The sequence below is a fragment of the Paramisgurnus dabryanus genome, chromosome 6 (assembly GCF_030506205.2).
Source record: "Paramisgurnus dabryanus chromosome 6, PD_genome_1.1, whole genome shotgun sequence".
Lineage (NCBI taxonomy): Eukaryota > Metazoa > Chordata > Actinopteri > Cypriniformes > Cobitidae > Paramisgurnus > Paramisgurnus dabryanus.
The window spans coordinates 38542489-38569978 of record NC_133342.1 but is presented as its reverse complement, the minus strand read 5'-3'; the positions used below and the strand labels follow the sequence as shown (position 1 = coordinate 38569978).

At 38.1% G+C, this 27490-nt stretch overlaps 1 protein-coding gene across 2 annotated transcripts; it reads right to left on the bottom strand.

Moving 5' to 3' along the window:
- Positions 1-179: 179 nt before the first annotated feature.
- On the bottom strand, positions 180-27304 carry ahrrb (aryl-hydrocarbon receptor repressor b). Of its 2 annotated transcripts, none has more exons than XM_065276711.1 (9): positions 27147-27304; positions 26597-26669; positions 21625-21806; positions 12022-12119; positions 10703-10792; positions 5056-5179; positions 4389-4525; positions 4059-4231; positions 180-1777 (listed from the first exon to the last, which is right to left on the bottom strand). In XM_065276711.1, the coding sequence occupies exons 2-9, from the start codon at positions 26656-26658 to the stop codon at positions 916-918; spliced, it is 1728 nt and encodes a 575-aa protein (XP_065132783.1). In that variant the 5' UTR covers positions 26659-26669; positions 27147-27304; the 3' UTR covers positions 180-915. The 2 variants fall into 2 exon arrangements, with proteins under 2 accessions (XP_065132783.1, XP_065132784.1); XM_065276712.1 differs by having other exon boundaries at positions 4389-4522.
- Between the last annotated feature and the right edge of the window lie 186 nt (positions 27305-27490).

Genomic DNA, 27490 nt, shown 5'->3' with positions numbered 1-27490 from the left:
TAATGAATTACACGTACAGAATTATTAAAGCAATACATAAAGAATATAAATAAAAATTACAAAAATAAATTAATTAAAACTATGACAAATAACCAATTTACAAAAGACAATTTATGACAGTAAGCAAAAAAATGAAATTTAATGATTTTTTACTCAAGAAAGTGTGTATTTCTCTGTAATATTGGTTAAAATATAAAAATTTATACTACGTTTATGACCTCTTTAGGTTATATTTGTAATAGATAAATTGTCACATTTGGTCCATGCTTTAATTTAAAAGAACTTACAGTGCATTTTAAATATATGTTTTTTATTAGTATGTGTGTGTCCTGGGATCAAACCCATGACCGTTTGCAATGCTAACACAGTGACCTACCAATTAAGCTGCAGGAATATTTTGAATTCAAATTTTGACGGTCATCTTTTCCAAATTATTAAAAAAACTCAAGTGGGAAAAGAGAACCATATGTGTGCCACACAAAATCTGCATTGAGGTCAACATTATCCAAATAGAAAATTACAAAATTTTTAATAAAAAGTTTTTTTTTCTTTGTCTCAAAATAGCAGAAATCCTGAGCATTTGCATTTAATGTACCAATCAGATCTTTTTTAATAAAGACTTTCTACCTAACAGCTGCAGTTGGTCATATAAGTCAGTGGTTTTCAAAGTGGGGGCTGTGAGATGGTGCCAGGGGGCCGCAGTTTTATGACATTTTATGAAATACATTAATTTATCATGAATTCTGTGTAATTTAACCTAAAAAAATAAGGCTTCTAACCAAAAGCCCTACTTTTTTGTATAATTTAATGTTTTTTAACTGTTTTAGAACAGTTTTTGTCACAAATTTTCTTTGGGAATGCATTGTACACAAGGGAGGCCACACGCTGAAAAAGTTTGGGAACCACTGATATAAGTCACTGCATGTAAACATATGGGGTTGCTTTGTGTACTGCGCTGCTCACAGTGTAGTTTGTAGTGATATTTCTTTGCACGTGGCCTTGACTAAAATCATGACAACTTTCAGACCAAGTGGGATGTTCGTAAGGTTCTTGTTTGATCTCCTGCTTTATTCCCTGACTCCTGAACTCATAAGCCAGGCGGATATCCTGCATGTAGTGTTTATGATCCACAGAGGAATTTGCAAACTCCTGACTGCCACTTAAAGCGTCACAGTACTTCAGGCTTTTGTTCAGGACACACTTGAGAGGTTTGGCGACTACTGCGTAGAGATGCTTGTGGTGTCCATTGAGGTAAGGGTTAATGGCAGTTTTGCTTCTTTGACATGAGGTGTAGTTGTCATAATATTCAGCTTCAGTTTTTATCTGTGGATATTGCCAATGCATGCCATATGTGTTACACCCATTTTCAGAATCTGAATCCTGTTCGGTTTTAATGGCAGCTTTGGGGAGAACCGTGTTGTTATAACATTCATTTTGCACATAGTTTCTACTTTCACCCTTTCCATTAATGCAGTAACTCTCCTCCTCACTGTAACCATTGAGCCTACGTGTGTCACAATCAGTTTGTAATTTTCCAGGGGTGTGGTAGATACTGCCGGACCCCGGGCATGAAGCAACAAGACAGTGGGCTTTCCAGGGAACATCCAGAGCCTGCAGTCTAGAGCTGACCAGAGATGAAACACAGAAGCTGAGAGGTTGCTCTTGGGTTTTACTGGCATCTCCTCTGTACATCCTATTGGCCAGGGCTGACTTGGAACTTTCAGTACATGAAGAGCTTGACCAGGTGCTGTCAGATGAGCCATGAGAAACAGCGAACCTTTTATGAATGTGGAAATAAAAGTTTAATTGATTAAAATGACAATATCCATGAATGATACTTTATGTTTGGCATTAATGCATAATAATGAAGAAAGAACAAAATAAAAATGACATAAAGAACGAACAAACGAAAAAACAAACGAAAGAATGAACAAAGGAGAAAACAAAAAAGGATGAAAAACAAATTGAAGAATGAAAAACGAACAAAAGATCTAAAGAACAAACCAAGGAACAAACAAGCGAACGAACAAAACGAATGAAAAAACAAAACTGAAGAAAAATGAACGAAAAGAACAAACAAAATAAAGAACGAAAGAGCGAATGAAGTAAGGAATAATTGATGATGGGCCGTTGAATTATTAGAGAAATAATGCACTACACCTCGGATGTGCATTATTTTTCAGTGATTCAACGGCCCGGAGTCAATTATTCTGCTCATACTACGGTAACCACACCTCAAGACATTGATCATATGATATATTTAAAGGGATTCGTCCGGTTTTTGTACTTGAATCGCTATTGTGAGTAGGACTATTTCTTCCGCGTCTCATCCAACGGCTCTTTTGCTTGTTCCAAAACATCATTTTAAAGCTGGCAATGGAGGCTTAAGCCCTCGATAGCATTCTAATGCAGTTATTAATAAAGTTATTAGAAAGAGAGCGAGAGAGACAGAGCGACAGAGAGAGAAAGAAAGAAAAAGAGAGAGGGCGAGCGAGAGAGTGAGGACACGCGAGCGAGCCAGAGATAGAGATAGAGAGCATTCAACGGACCCGTAGTATAAGACCGAACGAAAGGACGAACAAAAGAATAAGTGAAAGAACTAAAGAATGAATAAAAGAACTACAGAACAAAAGAACGAACAAGCAAAAAACAACGAAAGAATGAACTAAAGAACAAATGAAAAAAGAACGAATTGAACAAACAAATAAACAAACAAAAGAACAACCAAATAAACAAACAAAAGAACGAACAAGTGAATGAAAAAACTAAAGACCGAACAAATGAAAAAACGAACGAAAACAAACAAATGAACAAACAAACAATTAAACAAACCAAAGAACAAATGAAGGAGCGAACGAAAAAATGAACGAAAGAACAAACAAAAAACGAACAAAAGAACTAAAGAACTAAAGAACGAACAACAGAACAAACAAAAGAACTAAAGAAAAAAACAAAAGAATAAACAAAAGAAGGAACGAAGTGAATAAAAAACTAAAGAACAAACTAATGAAAAAATGAACAAACAAATAAAAAAACAAAAAGAATGAACTAAAGAACAAACAAAAGAATGAGAGAGGGTGAGCGAAAGAGTGAGGACATGCGAGCGAGCCAGAGATAGAGAGAGATAGAGAGAGAGAGCATTCAACCCGTAGTATGAGAACGAACCAAAGGACGAACGAAAGAATGAACAAAAGAACTAAAGAATGAATAAAAGAACTACAGAAAAAAAGAACGAACAAGCAAAAAACAACGAAAGAATGAACTAAAGAACAAATGAAAAAAGAACGAAAAGAACAACCAAATAAACAAACAAAAGAACAATCAAATAAACAAACAAAAGAACGAGCGAAAGAGCAAACAAAGAAACAAATGAAAGAACAAACTAAAAACACAAAAGAACGAACAAACAAACGAAAAAAATAATGAAAGAACGAATGAAAAAAATTAACAAAAAGAACAAACAAACCAAAGAACGAACGAAAGAGCAAACGAAAAAAATGAACGAAAAAACAAACAAAAGAACAAACAAGTGAATGAAAATGAATGAAAGAAATAACTAACGAATGAAAAAAGAACAAACAAATAAATAAACTAAAGAATGAACAAAAGAGCGAACAAGAAAACTAATGAAAGAATGAACTAAAGAACAAACAAAAGAATAAACAAAAAACGAACAAGTGAATGAAAAAACTAAAGAAAGAACGAATTAAAAACGAACGAAAACAAACAAATGAACTAACAAATAAACAAACCAAAGAACGAATAAAAGAGCAAACGTAAAAATGAACGAAAGAACAAACAAAAAACAAACAAAAGAACAAACAAAAGAATAAACAAAAGAACGAACAAGTGAAAGAAAAAACTAAAGAACAAACTAATGGAATAAACAAACAAAAGAACGAACTAAAGAACAAAAAAGAACGAACAAGCGAACAAAAACATTAATGAAAAAATGAATGAAAAATAAGCAAAAAAACAAACAAAAGAACAACCAAACAAACAAAGGAACGAACGAACGAACGAACGAGTGAACAAATGAACGACACAAGCATACAGACCTGCTGGAAGAGGTTCTGTGTTTGCTCTTCATCATCATCCTCTTGACTGTGAGCTCTGTATTTGAGGACACAACTACAGGAACAGCCACACAGAACAGAGCGAGCCGAGATCCAGTGTTTGTGTTTCTCTTCTGACCCTTCAGGAACTTCAGACTGCCATTAAACTGCAGGCTCTACACAAGACCACAGTAACCATAGAGTCAATGATGAGGGTATACAGTGGTCCAGGGTGAAAATTACACCCTCAAATGTTCTGAGCATTTCAGAATTAAATCAGAACAAGCTGATGAGAAGTCTGACGTCAGGTCTATGTGTGGTGTCATAACTGACCAGAAAGCCGGAGGTGCTGTCCAGCAGGCAGCGTACTCTGGCTACGAAACAGCGTGTGAGGAAGGGTGACAGGTCAGGACGAACCCCATCAGTCGCATGGGCACTGAACAGATTAACCATCGCAGCAGCCTCATCTACTATAACAAATAACAAACAGAAAAATGCCCACAGGTGTAACATCAGACGCAAAACGTCACTCTGAAGTGATTTTGGCTGCAATTTTCCATGCAACACAAGTAAATGTTGACTAAAAACCACAAAAGGAAACTCCAAGTGTGCTATTTAAAAATACGAGATAAAGTAAATAGAGACTTCATTAAGGATTGCTCCTTTAGCTGTGATTTCACAGACTGGGTCACTCATAAATAAAGTCATTTTTTCAAGTCAAGTCACTGATCACCATCTATTTTGTTTAACGGTTAAGAGCTTTCATCTACATTTCTTTTGTTTCTATAGGCTTTTGAAATCTTAATTTAATTTTGCGCGAATTTACTAGATGTACCCGGACAGCCGGACAAATGTGACTTTTGTGCCTTACACTCAATTTACTCAGACTAAATGTTTTTGTCTGTAATGTACTTTATTGTAATCAAGAACACTGAATATTGTTTATACAACGTGCAGCAGAGGTAGATGACAGAGATGAGGTTAATGGTATTATACACACTCGTGTCTCCGGTGGTTTGAGGGTCTGACTGGCTGGGGTTCATGGACCAGTGGAGCTGTCTCCAAAACTCCTGACGTTCCTCCACATGGATATAATCAAAGAAGTTCTGGTGCATCACGTCTGTCTGCCAAAGAGAGTTACGATGATAACATGACAGATATTATGATGAATGAATCTAAGTCTGACTTCAGTATGTCTGAAATGCATCACATAACACAATATAACACAATATAACACAATATATAAGCAAATTATTCACAGAAATGTAGATTACACTTTCAGGTTTTGAAATATAAAGAAACGTGTGTGTGTGAACTTAAAAAAGAATTTATTTTAGCATAATCCATTGAATCTGATTAGACCATTAGCATCGTGCTAAAAAATAACCAAAGAATTTAGAAATTTTTCCTATTTAAAACTACACTCTTCTGTAGTTACATCGTGTACTAAGACTGAAGGAAAATTAAAAGCTGTGGTTTTCTAGGCAGAAATGGCTAGGAACTATACTCTTACTCTGGCGTAATAATCAAGGACTTGCAGCTGTAACATGGCTGCAGCAGGCGTAGTGATATTACGCACTGCCCGAAAATAGTCCCCTGCCATTGAAAGTTAAGGGGACTATTTTCAGCTGCTGTGTAAAATCATTGCGCCTTCTTCAGCCATGTTACAGCTGCAAAATCCTTGATTATTACGCCAGAATGAGAGTATAGTTCAGCCATATCGGCCTAGAAAATCGCAACTTTTAATTTTCCGTCGGTCTTAATACATGATATAACTACATATTAAAAAATATATTAAATTAAGATTCATAGAATGTTATGTTGCAAAAATGTTTTTGGAGGGGAGGAGCTGAAAACAGCTGAAATGTTTCAGAAGTGCAGCAAATAATAAGACGTGCACAAACATATTGTTAACAAGAAGAAAAGGAATGTGTATTAAACAAGTAAACAAGATCAACTGTAATTTCTCAATTTAACTTGAAGTGTTTTCATGTGTTTTCTACGATTTGATCACATTAAAAACTAAATGCTCCTTGTGGAGGCTTTTCTCATAATCAAATTTTCTTTTAAATTGTTATCATTTGTTCATTCTTGTTTATTTGCTTGAGTTCATGTGCAGCGAGTGTCTCATGAGCCGCGTGTTTGTGTTGCGTGACAGCGGCCCTGCTTGCATGCGGACAGATGTGACTCTATGCTGATGAAAAACAAAAGTCTGAGACACCATCTCTGACGCAACCAAACCCACTGTTCATAAACCAACCAAAAATACTAAATTTTCCTTTTATTTTCCAACTCGGGACATGCAAAGCTTTCCACCGGCCTTTCATGTCTCATGCCCAACCATGATCAAATTCCCATTAGAGGAGGAATCTCACAGAAGCTGCCAGAAACATTTCACCAACCAATTTAAAATGAAATCATAATAAAAATATTACAAAGCCTAATAAAGCTTATTTTAGGACCGTGTTGCATTGTGATATTTTTATCATTACATTTTTAACCGCCAAGAATATATCATTAAGAAGAAAACTTAAGAGTTTCATTGTCTTTGATTAAAAATATAGATTTTTTTGCTTTACTAATTATGGGGTGCAATGTGGACCTGTTTTTGTGAGATTCACAGTTTAATGTTTGCCAAGTATGAGACAACAAAACACTTTTAAATAAACTTAGGCGTGAATGAAAGACTATTTTTATATTTTGAGGGAGGGAAGGTTTAGAGCGTGCAGGGTTGCCAAGTTTGTGGTTTTATTGTAGATTTGGGCTTCTTTAACACTGTTGCCACGGGCTGATTTTATGTCTGCTGGTTGAAGCAACCCCAATAACGCGATATTTAGCCCCCTGGAATGCAAATTTAAGAAGATAAACCCTGCCAAAAACACAGATTTTACCTCTGGAATGTGATTTTTTGGCTAGTTTTGAGTAGCAATTGGGTGGGTTTTGCTGTGAAAACCTGGCAACCCTGAGAATGTGACACATTCTGAATTTCTGATGTATTTTCACACCTTTTATAGAGGAGGTGGCCATTTAAGTACAACCCCACATGTGTTTAGACTTTTCTAATATCCATATGGTTTTATTGTAAGCTTTGTAAAATTACTTTATAGGACAGATGTCACAAGGTGACGATCTTTTAGGCGGAACCAAAAATTTGGAAAGTTTTGGTTCCGCCCGGATGTTTCCGCCCGGACCGGTAAGAGAAAACACCGGACATCCGGTAGCGTCGCGAACGCTGAAATCAGCCAAATCACATACAGCTGAGAGTCATTAAGAGGAGCGCCGGGGGATTGGACGATGGCAACACTCAAGAGAGTATTTTAGGGCAGTCTAAACCACAGTTAAGGGAAAGTCACATGAGAGACTCAGACAGGAGAGGCGAGTGACACGGGGGAGCTCCTTTGCCAAAGGCAGACAAAGACACGCACCTTTTGAAGAGCCCGAAGCTCTGTTGATCCGGCGACCGCTGAAGCGGGCGGAAAGAGGACAGAGTCATAGAGGGTGAAAGGAAGGCAAGCGGTGGATCTTTTGAAAGGAGCACCCCGAAATCGCTTATTATTCCTGTTGGTGGTGTGTATCGTAGCGCCGAGCTGGGCTCACCGGGTACGCTGTTTTGGATTATTGTAACTGCTCTCTCTCTCGTTTGGATTATAGCCTTACATTGATGAAGATACCGAAGACCTTATAGGTAGAAGAATTAAATGAATACTGACCTTGGATGAAAGAAACGAAGGAAGGAAAGACGCATCATTGTGAGTATACGATTGTGGAAAAGTGGTGCTGGTGGCTGAAAACCACTTTGTCTATGCATCTAGAGTCCTAGCAGTGTGAGATAAATCTTGGAGAGCGTGGGACGAAGAGAGTACAGCAGCTGTGAGTAACGGAGTCTTTTTATGGATGTGTTGTACATATATTTGACCTGTGTATCTTTTGAGTGTTTTCGAAAGAGAGTGGGTGGCCCTACCCCTGAACCAGCGCGGTGGGTGAGCCAAAGGGTCTTTGTGCTGAAACAGCTCCAGTGACAAAAACAAACACTAGGCCAAGTTAACATCTCCATATTCTTCGTCCAGAGTGAGGTGAAGGAAGACGGGCGTCTATTGTGTGCACTAGCGTGGTGGGTGAGTCTTGGATGTAGAACTTTTCACTTGAAGTGGTGCTGTGTAATGCTGTGTATTGCAGTGAGATTGCTGTGTCTTGTCTGACGTACCCCCGCCTCCAGTCACTCGTTCTTGAGACGACGAAGAGGAAGAACGGTTCTAGAGTAAAAGCCTGTACCTGAATATGCTGTGAGTGTGTTTCAGTTTGAAAATCTCAGAGTGGCGTCTCGAAGTATTTTCCAGCCAAACGCTCGGCGGACCTGAGTTTAGGAGTGGCGGTGAAGAACTGTGCTATTGACGGTGTGTGAGTATTATCTATAATATTGCTACTTTACCTGTGTCTTTTTATCATCACAGAGTTGGAGGCGAAGGAGATCCGCCGGCCCGAGGTCTCGACGAAAGGGCGCCCCGGTCCAGTTTTCGATTGACCAACGGGTCTCGAGGAAAGGGCAGCGCTCGACCCGGTGTGCCGGCGTGACGCCCTCGCCCCTCTGTAGACCAACGAGCCGCCGTGAGGGTTTTGGCCCCCGGCGTCACATAGGAAAACACTGTCTAGCTGACGCATCGCGCAGCCAGTTACCGTAAGTCCGCCACCCTGTTAAAGTAATACATGACCTGTAAAACTGCCAAATCAACAGGGACGAGGAGTGTGTTGTGAGAGCTGTGCAGAGAGCCAGCGAGAGCACTGAGATACTGAACTGTGCAGAGAGCCATACCTACCCAAAGCTGTAGTCAGCGCAGAGGTGAGAGAACCATTGGAAAATCGATTCATTGTGCCTTGTGTCCCAGAGTCCTCTGTGGAGAGAGAGAGAGCCAGCGTGAGCACTGAGATACTGAACTGTGCAGAGAGCCATACCTACCCAAAGCTGTAGTCAGCGCAGAGCCATCTGTGGAGAGAGAGAGAAAGAGCCAGCGTGAGCACTGAGATACCGAACTGTGAAGAGAGCCCTACCTACCCAAAGCTGTAGTCAGCGCAGAGGTGAGAGAACCATTGGAGACCGATTCATTGTGCCTTATGTCCCAGCAGTCATCTGTGGAGAGAGAGAGAAAGAGCCAGCGTGAACGCTGAGATATCGGACTGTGAAGAGAGAGCCATACCTACCCTAAGCTGTAGTCAGCGCAGAGTCCTCTGTGGAGAGAGAGAGAGCCAGCGTGAGCACTGAGATATTGAGCTGTGGAGGAGAGCCTGGAGTGGCCGTTATTTTAAGTTCCCCTTTCCCCTTCCCTATTTAATATTTTTAAGTAATTTAATAAAGTATATTTTAATTTTATGCTTATCTTGTGTGTCTGGTCATTGGGGTGGCTTTGGGAATCTCCTCGAGGTGGAGAAAGGGGCGTGGCCTTATTTACACCTGGGTCCACCCCTACCTGTGACACATACAATTCATTTTTTTATGATTTACATAAACCAGCAGTGGGATTTCTGGTCCTGGAGGGCCACTGTCCTGCAGAGTTCAGTTTCAACCCTTATTACACATACCTGTAAAAAATCAAAATCATACCCGGTGTCCGAAATTTCATCATATATAGTATGCAAAAGGTGAAAAGTACTTGGATGACCGGCAAGATTTTGAAGTGTGCATTCAACGGACACTTTACTATCCCGTGAGCCCCCTGGAGAGAAGTCCCTCAAAAAAGAAGTCGGTCACAGTATGCAATTTGGAACACAGGTAAAGTCTTCAGGATTACTACTTGGAAATGGCATGCAGGTGTGTAGGGTTAAAGCTTAAAGGTTACAGAGAATGAAAAAAAACGTTTTTGTCTTAGTTAAATAACGGTAGTGCACCCGCATTCACAAACATACGAAAAGTGCTAGACATTATGAACATCTCCATTTCATAGAAATTCCTTCTTAAGAAATGTCTGCCAGAAAATGGCCCAATCTGAACAATGGATACATATTACGTAAAATACATCTCACTCCCCCCCCCACTCTCATTCGATTCCCTCCCCTTCAAAATAATTTTCATACATCCGGCCTCTCGCCTCCAACGGGAAGTAAATTGCAGCAGTGTTTGGGAAGTTCAATGTAGGTGTGCCCATTTATCTGTAAACTTTTGGTCTGTCCGTGTTCTGAAGATGGGAAGTTAACATTCTTTTGAGTGGCAGAAAAGGCAGCTGGTCAGTGTCAAGTGTTTGCATTTCATAATGAGGTTGCCAGTTAAGCCCGAAGGGACACCAAATAGGTGCAAAACCACCCGTTTAAAATCCCCCACCCTAATATAGCTTTCTGAGAAAGGTTTTTAGAAAGCTTCTAAGGCATTACAGACCCAACCAAAATGTTGTTGTTTACATGTCACATCACAGAACAAGAATAAATACCCCGTTCAATCCTTCGTTCAATGTCACCTTTAACTCGGCAGGACAATGGCCCTCCACAAGATTCCCCACCCCTGCCCTAAACGCTTATTTGAAATCAGGTAGTCACTAATGTTACTAAGGTTTCCTATTATAATAAAGTTGACAGATCTTTGTAATACAATACTGAACCAAATAGCAATTAAATTAACTCATAAGCAATATTTATGTTAAAACAGCCATGTTTGCAGTTACCTGATGAAATCCCAGGTAATCAACAATAGTGGAAGATGCATAGAAGATAACCCCATCTGTACCGATGATCAATGCGAATCCAGTCAGAGACTATAGGATACACAGGGATGGATTATTGCAGGTCCATACTACACATTCAACATTATTTTAAACAGATATCACGGGAAATCGTCGCTATTTCACCATGTGGCTAACTCTTATGAAATTGTACAATGTGGATTGTAAAAAAAATCTAAATAAATAACCGTCACTGGTGCACAAGCAAATTACTATAAAGAAAATTAAAGAAACAATAAGATTGTGTTGTATATTTAGAAAAAACGTTTAAAGGTGCAGTGTGTAAATTTTTGTGACACCTAGTGGTGAGGTTGCGAATTGCAACCAACAGCTCAATCCACTTCTCACTCCTCACTTTTGAAACGCATAAGCTACGGTAGCCGTCACCGGAAAAACATGTCATCGTCGGAGGCAACTTAGTAAAAAAATTTGTCCTTAAAGGGCTTCTGTAGAAACATGGCGGCACAAAATGGCGACTTCCACGTAAGGGGACCCTCGTGTATTTAGATAAAAACGTCTCATTCTAAGGTAATAAAAACATAACTGTTCATTATAAAAAATCTTTATACACCCCTGAAAATATAGCTTTGTATATTATTTTGCATTTCTGTCAAGAAATCCTACTTAACATTAGACACTGCACCTTTAAAGAGAACCCATTTCATTGCTAAAAAACTAGTTTTTTGTAAATTTAGTATAATACAATGTGTTTGCGTGGTTTACGGTTAAAAAACACATTATTTTCCATATTTTTTCATACATTTTTGTAGCTCCAGTTTTTAATCTCTTCAAACACATGGATTTGAAAAGCTCTGTGTCCCTGATTGGCCGGCTAATCTGTATGTTGTGATTGGCCTGAATACCTCTGATGTTAGCCGGAAATGTGACGCTCCTTACCATGTTTGAAAGATTCAGTCACAATGCAATGCTAACAGGAGTTAACTTAACACACAGGCTGTGAGGAATTATGATAATGTCGGTCTTGTCTACATCACCAATCCCAGGAAGTAAACTGTTGCCTATAATCCGTGTGTTTCTTGTAGTTCAAGAAAAGAGATTTACGTGGGAGACAATAACTCGCATCATTGTTTACTTTGGGGTTTGTACCTTTTGCATATAGTTAACATGTACTAATACACACTTACACACCAAAGGAAATTTAAAATCGTGAATCGGACCATTGGTGCTTTTAACAATAAGTAAAGTCTGTGAACAGCAATATCACATGGCAAATGTGTTTTATATGCGCCTACTGTATTTACATGTAGAAGAAGGTCACTGTCTATCACATAGGACAGAATCTCCTTCTCGTGGTCCGGCTTTGATGCATCGCTACTGTGATCATCTCTCTCTGTCACCGCTGTATGGAAAGAGCACAAAGAGAGATAGCAGTTGTGTGGATACATTTTACTGTATCAATAATATACTGTATACCAGGAAGAAAAAACATTTTACTATAAATTTCTGCATCAATGCTTTTAAAAGATTTTTGATTTCAAGTCACAAGAACAAATTAAATAGTTGCACAAAACAAACTGTTTAAACAAATGTTATTGAATGGTAATAAATAGAGCATTCTTTACTTGCTATACATTTATATATGAAAAGCTCAGATGCAAAAGCTGCTAAACTTCACCTATGTCCAAAACGAGATAATGACATTGACCGAATGCTCTCGGTCTCTGGCACGTATTATACCTATCATCAAATACTTTTGCTTCTATCCCGACCTCGGCGGCAATTCGGAAATAGCGGTTTGTTGCCAGAATCAAAGTCATCTAAGAAAAATGTTATATAAACGACGTGTATGCCAGATTTCAATTGTCGAGCTGCAAGGGAGGTTTACCAAATTTTTTTTGCATGTACTTAAGAGAGTTATGCAGCAAAATATAGTCAAACACCAATTAAGTGATACTTGTAAAAATTAAGCATTACGATTACTGCCTAATTAACTTTTTTATTGCCATTAATGTGCTATATTGGCAAAAAAGCCTATTTACAATTAAACATAGATGCACTTCATATATAAAAACAAAAAAAGTTGCTGAAATGTTCAAATGTGTTTCCTTGCATTGTCCAGAAGAACTTCTTTACACCCAACGGGCCACAAAATGACCCTTCAAACCCACATGCAGATGTTTTAAACACAGCCCTGTCATGGCTGATCAATCCAAACTAACTGAAGAAGCTAAAGACGGTGACCGACCGACTGTTCCTCATCTGCTCCCGGTCAAGCACATCACTAGATGAGTTTTTCCAGTTTCACGACTGGTCGAGGATAATCAAAGACTAACCCAAAGAATGTGCTCAAGTCTTTATTATTTTTGATCTCACCCTCTTTGGATTAACAAAAAAGGCACTTAGCAGCCACAATAAAGGGTTTTCGCAATCTTTTTGAGCATTTTGTGGCCACTTACAGTCAAATACAAGAGCATCAAAGTGAAGATGATAACTACAAACAGACTGATGTGATGTTTAGACTACACAAATATAGCGTATCATACGTATAATCTGGATCTGAAGCAGATTTGTCTTGATGAGGATTCTCAAGCAGCCGTTTTGAATTTACACAGCGTTCATCCTCCCATAATTTCATTTTGTAGTGATGGAGAACACTAACTTTTCTGTATAACAATGTATGATTAAAATATTTACATTTATACAAAATGGTTGTATGTTCCCTGGGGTTCAAACACACACCCTTGTGCTGCTAACACAATGCTCTATCAACCAGGGGCGGACTGGCCATCTGGCAAACCGGGCAGTTTCCCGGTGGGCCGACGTACTTTTTGGGCCGATACATCTCATACTATATTTGTCTGAGCAGCCCAGTTAGCGTCTTTTTTTTCTAGACAGACCGGCCCACTGACATTTAAGCAGCAGCCCATTGGTTATTTTTTTTTAAACGACATTAAGCTGGCCCAATGACTGACCAGCACAGTCATCATCCTTTCTTTTCCTAGATAGACCGGCCCTCTCACATTTAAGCAGTAGCCCATTGGTTATTTTTTTTTAATGACATTAAGCTGGCCCAATCACCGCTTTGGTCTCTGTGCAAGCGAGCGTGCATCGTCGGTCAGTTCACGTGTCAAAACAGAGAGAGAGAGAGAGAGAGAGAGAGAGAGAGAGAGAGAGAGAAAACGCAAGGGAGGCGCAGAAAAACTGCGCGACACAAAGAAGCAGGCTCTTCAGGCAGACGCTGCAAAATGTGTTAAAAAACACAAATGTTTTCTGCGGCAGCAGGACCTTCAACTCGCGTCGCTGGTGATGATGATGGTGGCGGTGGTGGCACTGTCAGCACCAGCACGCAAAGTGTCAGTGAGGAGAGGGAGAGAGACGAGGGAGAAGTGAGTGTAGTGCCTGCGGTAAGCAGAACTGCTTTCAAAACACAAGTTTAGATGGATACCTCTTGATAAAGCTGCAATAAAATTGAGCAATTGAGTCAAAAACACAAAATTATGTTGATAAAGCTGCAATAAAAGAATTGCACTCTTTGCTCTGTCGCTACGAGTGTATCTGATTCGTAGATTTTTCGTTGATTGTCTGTTTCAAAACGTATCATTTCTCTTCAAGCAAAATCAAACAATCCAGGAGATCTGCTTACAGAAAAAGATATGTTTATTGTATAACAACACACTTGACGGATAATGTTAAAAATCTCTATTACTGTAATCACACTAGTTTAGTTCAGTGAATGTAGTGAACACTTTCCTGTAAGTACTGCAAGTAATAATCAGTTTTCAATATTAATGTAAGCAGCACTTGTATTTTGTAATAAGTCAGCAATCCAATGGCAAATTTTGCCAATTGCATGAAGCTTGTTTTAGGCTTCATAAGTGTGGATTATACAGTTTTATTGCATTAATAAATAACACGTTCTAGAAGTGTTTGTTGTGTCAACTCTCACTCTTTTCTACCTGCTATTAATTGGGTTTAGTGCTCTTGTGGAATTGGAGTTGCTGTTGCTATACATATTTAAAGGCATGCAAAGATGGGTGGTATTTGTAATTATACACTGCAAAAATTATTTTCAAGAAAAAAAAATTCTTAGTATTTTTGTCTTGTTTTCAGTAAAAATATCTAAACATTCTTAAAATAAGATGGTTTTTCTTTATTAGCAAAATGACCCAAGAAAATAAGTCTAGTTTTTAGACCAAAATTTTTAAATTTAAGTGATTTTGTGCATAAAACAAGCAAAAAAATCTGCCAATGGGGTAAGCAAATTTTTCTTGCATTTAGTGTTTAAGAAAAATGTTCAAGAAATTTTTGCTTACCCCATTGGCAGATTGTTTTGCTTGTTTTATGCACAAAATCACTTACATTTGATATTTTTTGTCAAAAACTAGACTTATTTTCTTGGGTCGTTTTGTTCTTCAAGAAAAAGCATCTTAATTTTTGAATTTTTAGATATTTTTACTGAAAACAAGACAAAAATAGTAAGAATTTTTTTTCTTGAAAATCATTTTTTGCAGTGTATGTAGTGTGGGCCGGTTTGGGCCAAAATGCCAGGGCCGAATATTTGTCCCAGTCCAGCCCTGCTATCAACTGAGCTACAGGAAAACATTATTAGTTATTAAGAAATGACAAAAAATACTAATTACACCCCATTTAAACATTTAGTCAATAACAGGTTAAGTAAACATGCTTTTAAAACTGGTTTTAATGTTCAAAACAACTTAATTTGTCAAATGCACTGTTTAATATTGCATTTTTTTTTTAATGGCCCAATGCAAATCTCGACTTGACAACACTCTGCATTACCAACCTATCAACGTGATTTCAGGAAGAGCAGGGCACAAAGTAACACTTTTTGCCTTTGGCTCTGTCATTTAAAAAACATTGAGTTAGATTCATCATTTTTTACACACACATCTCTGCTACAAATGGGGAAAGTTTGTTTTTTGGACCTACCATTATTGTACAATAACACCCAGTGACAGAAGTGCAAACGTTACCCCATAGGTGGTTCATTATAACAAACAGAGGGTTTGTTGTAACACCTGCTAGATAATAGTTTAAACACTAATAATTCAATCAAATTCTGTCTATATACTAAAGGTGGATATTGTTTATCTGCCTATAATAGATAGATATCCACACATTCATCCATCCATGATCCTTTATCTAACCATCCTTGTATTAAAAATCAATGCATATAAATAGATTTTTTTTGAAAGGGTCACACAATTAAGACAAAAAAATCATAATTGTGAATTATTTCCCCTGATATTGTATTAACAGTTATCATTTTGATGAATAATATTTACATTGCTTTCATTTCATTATCATTGTATATCTGAAGCTTCACTGTAACACTGTGTGACAACTAACCCCGCTGTGTTCAAACCCAGAAACTCAGAAAAAAAACACATAAGATGAAGAAATTTACTTCCACGTCTCCAAACCACTCTTTGTTCAATATCTTAACCAAAACACATCAAAACTTTTAACAAATTCACAGATCATTATCATTTGACAGCAAGAAAAAAAGACCAAAAGCACCGATTACTCGGCCCTGTATAAATATGTAAAGTAGATGCGATACAATTAACCCTGCGTTAGTTTGTGCCCCGCTCACCCCTACATCTGACTCTCCATCAAACTTCTCGTTTCTAAAGTGCTGTTATTCTCCCTCCAATCTTCTCTAAGGGCTCAGTCTACATTCAAAAGTCTAAATCTGGTGGTGGGGCTACTTTTCAGAAAATATCTTCCCTAAAATCATGACAAGCAGCCCATTTTATAATTGGGATTCTGTTGCGTTTTTCCACCAATTCCTTTTAACTTTACATTGTTTTGCAGGGTTTTAAAAACTTGAATATGAATACAGTACTGTCCATAGCCATGTACAGGCAAACAAAACCTTAGGCATCAAATAATAATGGTGTATAACCGCTATTTAAGGGACATTCCATTTAAAAAAAATGCTTATTTTCCAGCTCCCCTAGAGTTAAAGGAACAGTATGTAGGATTGTGGCCAAAACTGGTATTGCAATCACAAACCTTGTGGTTAAAACTGGTACTGCAATCACACAACTAGTGGCCAATATGCAAAATGCCAACATAAACATCAGTTGAGGGCTGCAACTCCACTTTTTAAATGACAATATCCTTGCCAGGCCACTGATGTCAGTGATATAAATATTTGAAATGAAAATTAATTCTTAATGTCTAGTGACATATCAGGGCCATTTTATGATTAATTTACATACATTTCTTACATACTGTTCCTTTAAACACTTGATTTTTATCGTTTTGAAATCCATATAGCTGATCTCCGGGTCTGGTGCCACCACTTTTAGCATAGCTTAGCACAATCTATTCAATCTGATTAGACCATTAGCATCACACTAAAAATAACAAAAGAGTTTCAATATTTTTCCTATTAAAAACTTGACTCTTTTGTAGTTACAGAAAAAAGAGACAGACAGAAAATTAAATGTTGTGATTTTAGGCAGATATGGCTAGGAACTATACTCTCATTCAGGCCGTACCATGGCTACAGCAGACACAATGATATTACGTAGTGCCCGAAAGTAGTCCCCAGCTATTGAAAGATACTAAGGGGACTGGGTAATATCATTGCGCCTCCTGCAGCCATGTTACAGCAAGCAGCAAAGTCCTTGATTATTTTTGTTTGATTATCATTTTTTAGTGTGATGCTAATGGTCTAATCAGATTCAATGGATTGTGCTAAGCTACTGTATGCTAAAAGTGGTAGCACCAGACCCAGAGATCAGCTGAATTGATTGGAACTCTAGGGGAGCTGGAAAATGAGCCATTTTCAAAAAAAAGTGGAGTGTCCCTTTAATTTGGATTAACAAATTGTCATTTTGATGGTTTGCAATGACAGAGAGAATGTGGAAAGGTAATTAACCAAAAATAATCTAAATAAAAGGATATACATTAAGTTTTAACACCATATACAGTTAGATTTAAGGCCGTCTTTATGGTAGTGTACACCTGTAGATTTGAAATGTACAGAAAATGAAGAATCAAATAACTCATAAATGAATTGTGCTTTATACTGAAATGACAAAAACAGCACAATTTTAATCCATTGTGTTCTGTGTGTCATTTACAAAACACATTTTATCAGTTACGCCAAGACAGCAACTATAAAAATGCATCTTGGTTGGTTTCATGAGCCTTTGAGGTTTTATGACTTTAATGAAATCCAATTTCACATCAACCTTTCAAACATTTTTCTTTTTTTTATTCCAAATCTTTCCTTTTTAAAAATACATTCGGAAAATACAATTTCTCTGTTGTTGTTTTTTTTAAACACTGCATAAAAAATTATTTAACATCTTGTGGTTTATATGTTATGGTGTATTGTGTTTTTTTCTGCTAAAAAAGTGTTTTTTACAAATTCAGTATTTACCATTTTTGTATCCACAGTCATAAAAGAGAATGTTCAAGCAAAAATTCTGAACAAACTACAGGATGAAGGCTTTAAAAGTGTAAAATAGTATCAATCGATAATACAATATCTGGGAATTTATATTTCAAGTTTTGACTGAAATAATTGCTCCTAAGCATTGCATGGTGATTTTAAAACATTTCCAGGATTTTCTCAGGAACAGTTTTGTAAAGCCATGCGGCAAATATTGTGTAACACAGCACATCATATATGAAGCAAATATGTTACTGCCTAATTCGCATTTCACATGACCGCTTCATTCATGTTAAGTTAAGATTCTGAAGCTGTGTAGCAAGTACAGAGGGGCTAAAATGCATGAGAGTACACAATAAAGGGTTTGCCATAAGGACTCACACCATGTCATTATTGAAGTTGTCACGCAACAGAACCGTGTTTAACAGCAAACTCCTCTTTCAAGTATGTGGGTCATTTACAAGTTGTTTGCACGACATCGCATGCGGATGAAGGTTGCCAACAAATACGGACCCCATAAATGTTGTTACTGAAAGGGTTTGATGTTAACAATAAATATCTCTGCCTTTCAAAAACACATTTTTGGTGTTTGGTTGTTGACGTTGCATCAACAAAAAAAATCTGTTTGAAAGCCAGGGTGACGATACGTATGCTTCATCTTTACAGGGATAATAAGGCAATCAAACAGCTTATTAATGGGCACAATGTAAATAAAGATCAAAGATGCATTTGGGATAAATATGATCAGGAATTCTCACACAAGTGAGGGAGGAAAATTGTCAGCCCCATGCTCAAACAGATGTTTGACACACACACAATGCTGGATGCGTGAATCATCAATCAGCTTTCAACGCACATGATGGAAACAAACAGAAGAATTTTTCCAGGAATGAAGACTTCAGAAAGAATTTCCCAAATCTGCACGCAACAACCAGACAAGGAGGATCAGATGAAAAACTGTACATGATACTGGAAGCTCAAGGATGGCGTGATAAGGTTTCATAATAAAGACTAAACCACTGCTGTCATCCCTGACAAATGTGTCATTGCAAGGAAAATGTAACTCTTATGATTTTGAAAGAAAATAAATTGAAATTTGTTCCAATATACAAAAATCGTTTTTACCAAATGCAATAGGTCTTCTGAATAATGGATAAAAATTTAAAATTGTATTTATTTGTGAAGTGAATATTGTACTTTATGTATTATTGTTTTATGTATATCAATTATATGTTTATTTTATGAGGCCAAAGACCAATTTCCAGTCATGGCTGGACAATAAAGTACAAACAAATAAATAAAATCTCAATTGTTATTAGATTAAACAGCTAGCCTTGCATGAAGGTCACAAAAAGTGAGTTTGAGTGAATCACAAAAACACTGAATTTGATGCTTGTACTGTCTGCAAACATTTGAACAATCTCGCAGTTACTGTAAGAAATCTGTGACGTTTCATATTTAGGAATCATGCATTATAAAATTTCATTCAACCACACTCTGAAAAATTTTTTTTAACCCAGCATTGAGTCAAAAAGGGATGAACTCGGCACGTTGGGTTGTAATTTAACCTATGCTGGGTTGTATCAACCCAAAGTGCTGGCTTATTTTAACCCATTGTTGGATCAAATATAAAAAAATTCTGGGTTACTTTAACCCAGTGGCTGGGTTTGTCCCTTTTCGACACAACGCTAGGTTGAAAATAACCCATCATGAAATGGGTGAAACTGTCCAAATACAAAATACAAAGACCACAGCTCTGCCCTCTCTGTCCCTTGTGCACACTACATAAAAATGTAAAAAAAAAGTTATTTTTAATCCAGCGTTAGGTCAAAAAGGGACCAAGCAAGCCGTTAGGTTAAATTAACCCAGAAAATTTTTATATTTGTCCCAACAATGGGTTAAAACAACCTAGCACTTTGGGTTGAAACAGCATAGGCATTGACCAACATAGGTTAAATTACGTTCATCCCTTTTTGACCCAATTTTCAAGTTTTTGGTGCTTCACATCAAATTTTATTGGTATTATCAGTATAGTGCAGGGTATACGGGGAACACTCACTTCTTTATTTGATGAGATGGGGTATAACCCCTTCGGGGGGAAAAATTAAGTATATACCCACTTCTCTAGACACCACTGCACCACTGGGTATTATATTTGCTCAAATACCCACCTGCCACACAAGCAGACCTGCACTGATCCGGTCTAATACTCAAACCATAAACCACAGTCACAACAAACAGCATGTGTGTACAAGAGACCAAAAACAAACATAGCCACACTATTAAAAATAACAGCGCTGAAATGGTTTCCCGCAGAGATGCCATAGAAAAATAATTGCTGTTGCCCAAAGAACCTTCCAGGCAAAAGTTTGTGGAAAGAAATAATTTATGGCTTAACATCCTTTTTTTATTTTTAAAGGGGACATTTCACAAGACTTTAAAAATGTCAAATAAATCTTTGGTTTCCAGAGTACACATGTAAAGTTTTAGCTCAAAGTACCCCATAGATCATTTATTATAGCATTTTAAAATTGCCACTTTGTAGCTGATTATTAATTACCAATTGTGCAGTTTTTGGTTGTGTCCTTTTAAATGCAAATGAGTTGATCTCTGTATTAAATAGCAGTGCCGTGGTTGGATAGTGCAGATTAAGGGGCGTTATTATCCCCTTGTGACATCACAAGGGCGGCGAAATTTCAATGAGCTATTTTTTCACATGCTTGCGGAGAATGGTTTACCAAAAACAAAGTTACTGGGTTGATCTTTTCCACATTTTCTAGGTTGATAGAAGCACTGGGGACCCATTTATAGCACTTAAACATGGAAAAAGTCAGATTTTCATGATATGTCCCCTTTAAAACTGTGGAACCACACAGTCCGACATTAAATTATACTTATCTCGCAATAGTTAGCTTGTACGGAACAAAGCATTCACTTAACTCGTCTGGGTAATATACTAAGGCCATTAAATCTCCTTATATGTATCTCCTTATAATCTCCGTATATATATCTCCCAAGGGTTTTTTTCCTTCCTAAGACTTTTTGTTCCTCCCAGAGGTTTTTCTCCTAGGGTTTTTTTTTAACCCTGGGGAGTCAACCGACATTGGCTTAACTTAGCACCCTCTTGTATTCGAGACATTATTAATACGCTCGCTTGTAAAGTTTATTCATAGCCGCTGTATTTTACTACTTATATTGTCTGTCGATTTTTCTGTGTTTCCCCTGCTTCTTTTAATGTAAAGCTGCTTTGAAACAATTACCAATTGTGAAAAGCGCTATATAAATCAAATAAAATTGAATTTAATTTAATCTTTCAGGAACCTTAGAGTGCATATTCTTATAAAGCCTCTTAATCCTGAAATCCATGTCCAGTGGGTACAGCAGACCCAAAATGTAGCTGACACCAAATACATAAAGTACAATTGAATGAAGGAATGCTTTTTGTTATCTTTAGCAAGAATATTCTCTCTACCTTGAAAGAAGCTCTTCACTCGCAGGTAACTCACGCCGAGTCTCAGCACTGACAGTTTGTCAAGTTTGGAAATGACATCAGGGCTGAAGGGAAGCAGATTTGCCAGCCGCTCCAGTTCGGCGTTCAGACGGTCACGGTGTCTCTTAGATGGGTTTGATTTCTCTCCAACTTTCTCTGGTTTACTGCATACACAAATTATTCATTTAATTTCCCAGATCAAACATAAATGTGGCTGCTTTGATACTTGCCTGTCTCTAATAATACATGTACTTGTGCATACCATTACCATATACATTAATAAATAATAAAATATATTAATTTATAGCAGGGGTCTCCAAACTTTTTGTGAGCAAGAGGATACAATACAACACAACGGATAAAACAATCTGGAGGGCTACTTTTTGATATAGTCTACTCTTTTTTGTTTTACCTGTTGATTTTATTTACTTGTTGATATATTTTATTATAGTTAAAATGTTACATAAAGAAGCCAAAAAAGTAAAATAAAAATTACAATTGAGACCATTAATAAAATGTGCTTTGGCGGGCACTGTGCACTGATTTACAGTAATCGACTCAGCAGACACTTATCCAAAGCGACTTAGGCTTCAGTGCATTTACATTTGATCATTTTCTGTGTTCCCTGAGAAACAAACCATTGATTTTGACATTGCAAAAAAAGGTACAAAAGGTGTCTGTGTGTACAATTGAGATACTAATATGCACTCTTTTTGAAAGGGTACCACCTCAGAGACAGCTTTTGTAGCAATTTTTCTTGAAAGTGTAGTCATGTGAACTACAGGAACATTATTATGTTGGCTTGAGAAAGCCAACATACTGTTGTTGCACTTAAACTTATTATTATTATTATTATTAGTGGTGCTTGCATTTATGCAAAGCATCACTATTACTATCTTGCATACTTATTATTATTATTATTCTTCTTTTTCTGGACACTTTTTTGGCGCGTAACTCGTCCCGCACGCTTTGTCGTAGACCCATAAATTAGGGCTCAAATCGACCGGCTTATTGAGGAGAGGACTGCTATGACTTTTATAAGCGATCGGGTGCAGGATTTCCGAAAGGGGGGCGAAAAACCACCCAAAAAATCCCATTGACTTAACATTGCGCCCAACTTTGACGAGTCATAGCTCCGCTCGAGGATTTTGTAGAAACATGTGGGTTATAACATTTGAAGAGGGTGGTAGGCTCTGTAAGAACATGGATCACAATGGGGTGTAAGTTGTACCCCTGGGGTGTAAGAGGTGCCCAAAAGTGCCCCAATGAAAAGTCAATGGGGCAAAATCCCATAGACTTACCATTGCAAAAATTTTGACGGGTCATAGGTCCGAGCCAGGATTTCATAGAAACATGTGGGTTACTAAATTTGAAGAGGGTGCTAGACTCTGTCAGGACGTCCCCCACAATGGGGTGTAAGGTTACCATAGCAACCATTTTGGGCACCCTAGCAACCTATACCATAGACTGCCATTATAAAATGCCTGGATGGATATCTTTGCACCACAGTGTCATAGAGACATGGGGGTGGGCTCATTTTACTCAGGCATCCAATCAGTCTCTCAGGATCCTTACAGACTTACTAAGCCACGCCCCTAGCAACCACTTTTGAGCACCCTAGCAACATAAAATACAAACAGTTATATCTCGGCATCAGAACATCGTAGAGACACGGGAGTTGGACCGTTTTACTTGTGACTAGGGGTGTAACAATTGGGCACATCATTGGCCACTCCCAAGCCACGCCCCTAGCAACCATATTTGAGCACCCTAGCAACCGAATAAACAAAGCCTTATATCTCCGCATTAGAACATCGTAGAGACACGGGGTTTGGACCGTTTTACTTGTGACTCAGAGTGTAATCACTGGGCACATCATTGGCCACTCTCAAGCCACGCCCCTAGCAACCAAATACAGTACCCTAGCAACAGAGTAAACAAAGCCTTATATCTCCGCATCAGAACATCGTAGAGACACGGGGGTTGGACCATTTTACTTGTGACTCGGAGTGTAATCACTGGGCACATCATTGGCCACTCCCAAGCCACGCCCCTAGCAACCAAATACAGTACCCTAGCAACAGAGTAAACAAAGCCTTATATCTCCGCATCAGAACATCGTAGAGACACGGGGGTTGGACCGTTTGACTCGTATCTCGGAGTGTAATCACTAGTGGATGCCAATTTTTTCCCTAGCAACCAAATACAGTACCCTAGCAACAGAGTAAACAAAGCCTTATATCTCCGCATCAGAACATCGTAGAGACACGGGGGTTGGACCGTTTGACTCGTGACTCGGAGGGTAATCACTAGTGGATGCCAATTTTCTCCCTAGCAACCAAATACAGTACCCTAGCAATCGAATGAACAAAGCCTTATATCTTTGCATCAGAATATCGTAGAGACATGTGGGTTGAATTGTTTTACTTTTGGCTTGGAGTATAATCATATATTGTCCCCCGAAATTTGCCACGGCAAGCACCACTTCACATTTTCTTCAGGAAATGTACCTATCTAGTTATTATTATTATTCTTTTTCTTCTGAGACTAAAATTTCTAACTCTAACTCGTCCTAGAGCTTTCAAGCTACAGCCATCAAACTTTGGACAGACTTTCGGTCTGATCTGACGAGGTGTGCTATATCTTTTCTAACTGATGGGACCTTCCGAATTCCTAAACGGGGCGCTGAAACACCCCAAAATTTCCATTGACTTAACATTGAGACAAACTTTGACGGGTCATAGCTGCGAGTGAGAAACTTGTAGAAACTTGTGGCTTACCACATTTAAGGAGGCTGACAGGCTGTGTAAGAACATACCTCACAATGGGGTGTAAGCTGTACCCCTGGGGTGTAAGAGGCCCCCAAAATTTCCCATTGACTTATAATGGGGCAGGAAACATGCCCATAAAAGGGAATAAAAGCGTCCCAGATGGAATATCTTCACTTTAGAGTGTCTTGGAGACATGGGGGTGGGCTCATTTTACTCAAGCATCCAATCAGTCTCTTAGGATCACCCCAGAGCTATTAAGCCACGCCCCTAGCAACCATTTTGGGTACCCTAGCAACATCTCCCATAGACTACCATTATAAAAAGCCCAGATGGATATCTTTGCACCAGAGTGTCATAGAGACATAGGGGTGGGCTCATTTTACTCAGGCATCCAATCAGTCTCTTAGGATTCTTATTGAGGTATTAAGCCACGCCCCTAGCAACAAAATATGAAGACCCTAGCAACATAATAAACAAAGCCTTATATCTCTGGATCTGAACATCGTAGAGACACAGGGGTTGGACCGTTTTACTTGTGGCTTGAAGTGTAATCATTATGGGATGCCAATTTTCTCCCTAGCAACCAAACTTAGTACCCTAGCAACGGAATAAACAAAGCCTTATATCTCCGCATCAGAACATTGTAGAGACACGGGGGTTGGACCGTTTTACTTGTGGCTTGAAGGGTGATCATTATGGGATGCCAATTTTCTCCCTAGCAACCAAACTTAGTACCCTAGCAACGTAATAAATGTTAGCTTCATGCTAGCTTCCTGCTAATCATGCTAACTTCATGCTAGCTTCATGCTAATCATGCTAACTTCATGCTAGCTTCATGCTAATCATGCTAGCATCATGCTTGCTTCATGCTAATCATGCTAGCATCATGCTAGCTTCATGCTAATCATGCTAGCATCATGCTTGCTTCATGCTAATCATGCTAACATCATGCTAGCTTCATGCTAATCATGTTAGCATCATGCTAGCTTCATGCTAATCATGCTAGCATCATGCTAGCTTCATGCTAATCATGCTAACATCATGCTAGCTTCATGCTAATCATGGTAACATCATGCTAGCTTCATGCTAATCATGCTAGTATCATGCTAGCTTCATGCTAATCATGCTAGCATCATGCTAGCTTCATGCTAATCATGCTAACATCATGTTAGCTTCATGCTAATCATGCTAGCATCATGCTAGCTTCATGCTAATCATGCTAGCATCATGCTAGCTTCATGCTAATCATGCTAGCATCATGCTAGCTTCATGCTAATCATGCTAGCATCAAGCTAGCTTCATGGTAATCATGCTAGCATCATGCTAGCTTCATGCTAACATCATGCTAGCTTCATGCTAATCATGCTAGTATCATGCTAGCTTCATGCTAATCATGCTAGCATCATGCTAGCTTCATGCTAATCATGCTAGCATCATGCTAGCTTCATGCTAATCATGTTAGCATCATGCTAGCTTCATGCTAATCATGCTAACATCATGCTAGCTTCATGCTAATCATGCTAGCATCATGCTAGCTTCATGCTAATCATGTTAGCATCATGCTAGCTTCATGCTAATCATGCTAGCATCATGCTAGCTTCATGCTAATCATGCTAGCATCAAGCTAGCTTCATGCTAATCATGCTAGCATCATGCTAGCTTCATGCTAATCATGCTACCATCATGTTAGCTTCATGCTAGCATCATGCTAGCTTCATGCTAATCATGCTAGCATTATGCTAGCATCATGCTAGCTTCATGCTAATCATGCTAGCTTCATGCTTATCATGCTAGCATCAAGCTAGCTTCATGCTAATCATGCTAGCATCATGCTAGCTTCATGCTAATCATGCTAGCATCATGCTAGCTTCATGCTAATCATGCTACCATCATGCTAGCTTCATGCTAGCATCATGCTAGCTTCATGCTTATCATGCTAGCATCAAGCTAGCTTCATGCTAATCATGATAGCATCATGCTAGCTTCATGCTAATCATGCTACCTTCATACTTAAACATACTAACAGCCAGATAGCCTACTAAATTAAACTTATGTCAAACCGTTTTAAACGTTCAGGCTACGCTTTCTCAAGCCAACATAAAGTTTGTCTTCAAACTTTACTATCTAGTTTGTATATAAATGCTTGAAAAGTATGGTGTGAAAAGTTAAGCATGCTACTCAACTGTTTCTGAATAGGTTTTCTTCGTTTTTTTCCAGCATACATACAATCCCTAGGAGAGATCATCTTTCACCCGTCTCAAAATACAATACAACAAATGGGAACAAAATAGGAATAAACCATAAGCAATATATTTGCAGCATGTATACAATTTAGCCTAATACAATGGGGCAAAACTGAAAAACGGCAAAGAAAATACACTTTAGCACAAGTAGTGGACAGTGGAGACAAGTAACACTTTACAATAAGGTTTCATCTGCAATATGTCAACTTAGTTAACCTGAATTTACGCAATGAATATTGATTGTTCAATATTGAATTGATGAACGTTGTGAAAAATGCTTCTTGATAAAAGCATTTATTAAACTTCGTATGTTTTAATTTTAATATTTACTAGAACATATTTAAAATGTTGAAATTAATATTAACTATAATAATATTTGTTTAATGTTGATTTATGCAACTATGCTATGGTAAAGTGCTACCGTCATTTTCTAGTCAAGAATAAACATTCACAATCCCAAAATAAGACTCAACAGGTAGGCTAAACTCACCAAAATCCACCAAGAGCTTCTCCAAACCTTCTTCAGCCCACAATACAAATATTCAACAAAGTAAAACATTTAGTTTAAATGCAAAAACATCCAGAAAAGCAACAAGAAAAGGCAAACTTTATCTGAGGGCGAGGTTACGCGAGCGCTCAAGATTTATAGCAGCATTGGCTGGCGGTTATTCCCACGCGCACTCACGCACGCGCATCAGGCAAGTGGTGCGTCTCGACAAATTAAGATCTTAAATATTTACTACGGTAAGGCTCCAAAGCATTACAGTTTTGTGAACATTTTAGTAGAGTTTATCACAGTAAATACTAAACTAAAAAGCATAGTACAAAACTGAA

Coding starts and splice junctions, on each gene's coding strand:
- ahrrb (XM_065276711.1), bottom strand. CDS start 26,658: ATGATCTCTCCTAGGGATTGTATGTATGCTGGAAAAAAACGAAGAAAA. Junction 10,793..12,021: donor ACAGTGACCTTCTTCTACAT/GTAAATACAGTA, acceptor TGTATCCTATAG/TCTCTGACTGGATTCGCATT. Junction 1,778..4,058: donor CACAGAACCTCTTCCAGCAG/GTCTGTATGCTT, acceptor CATTCATAAAAG/GTTCGCTGTTTCTCATGGCT.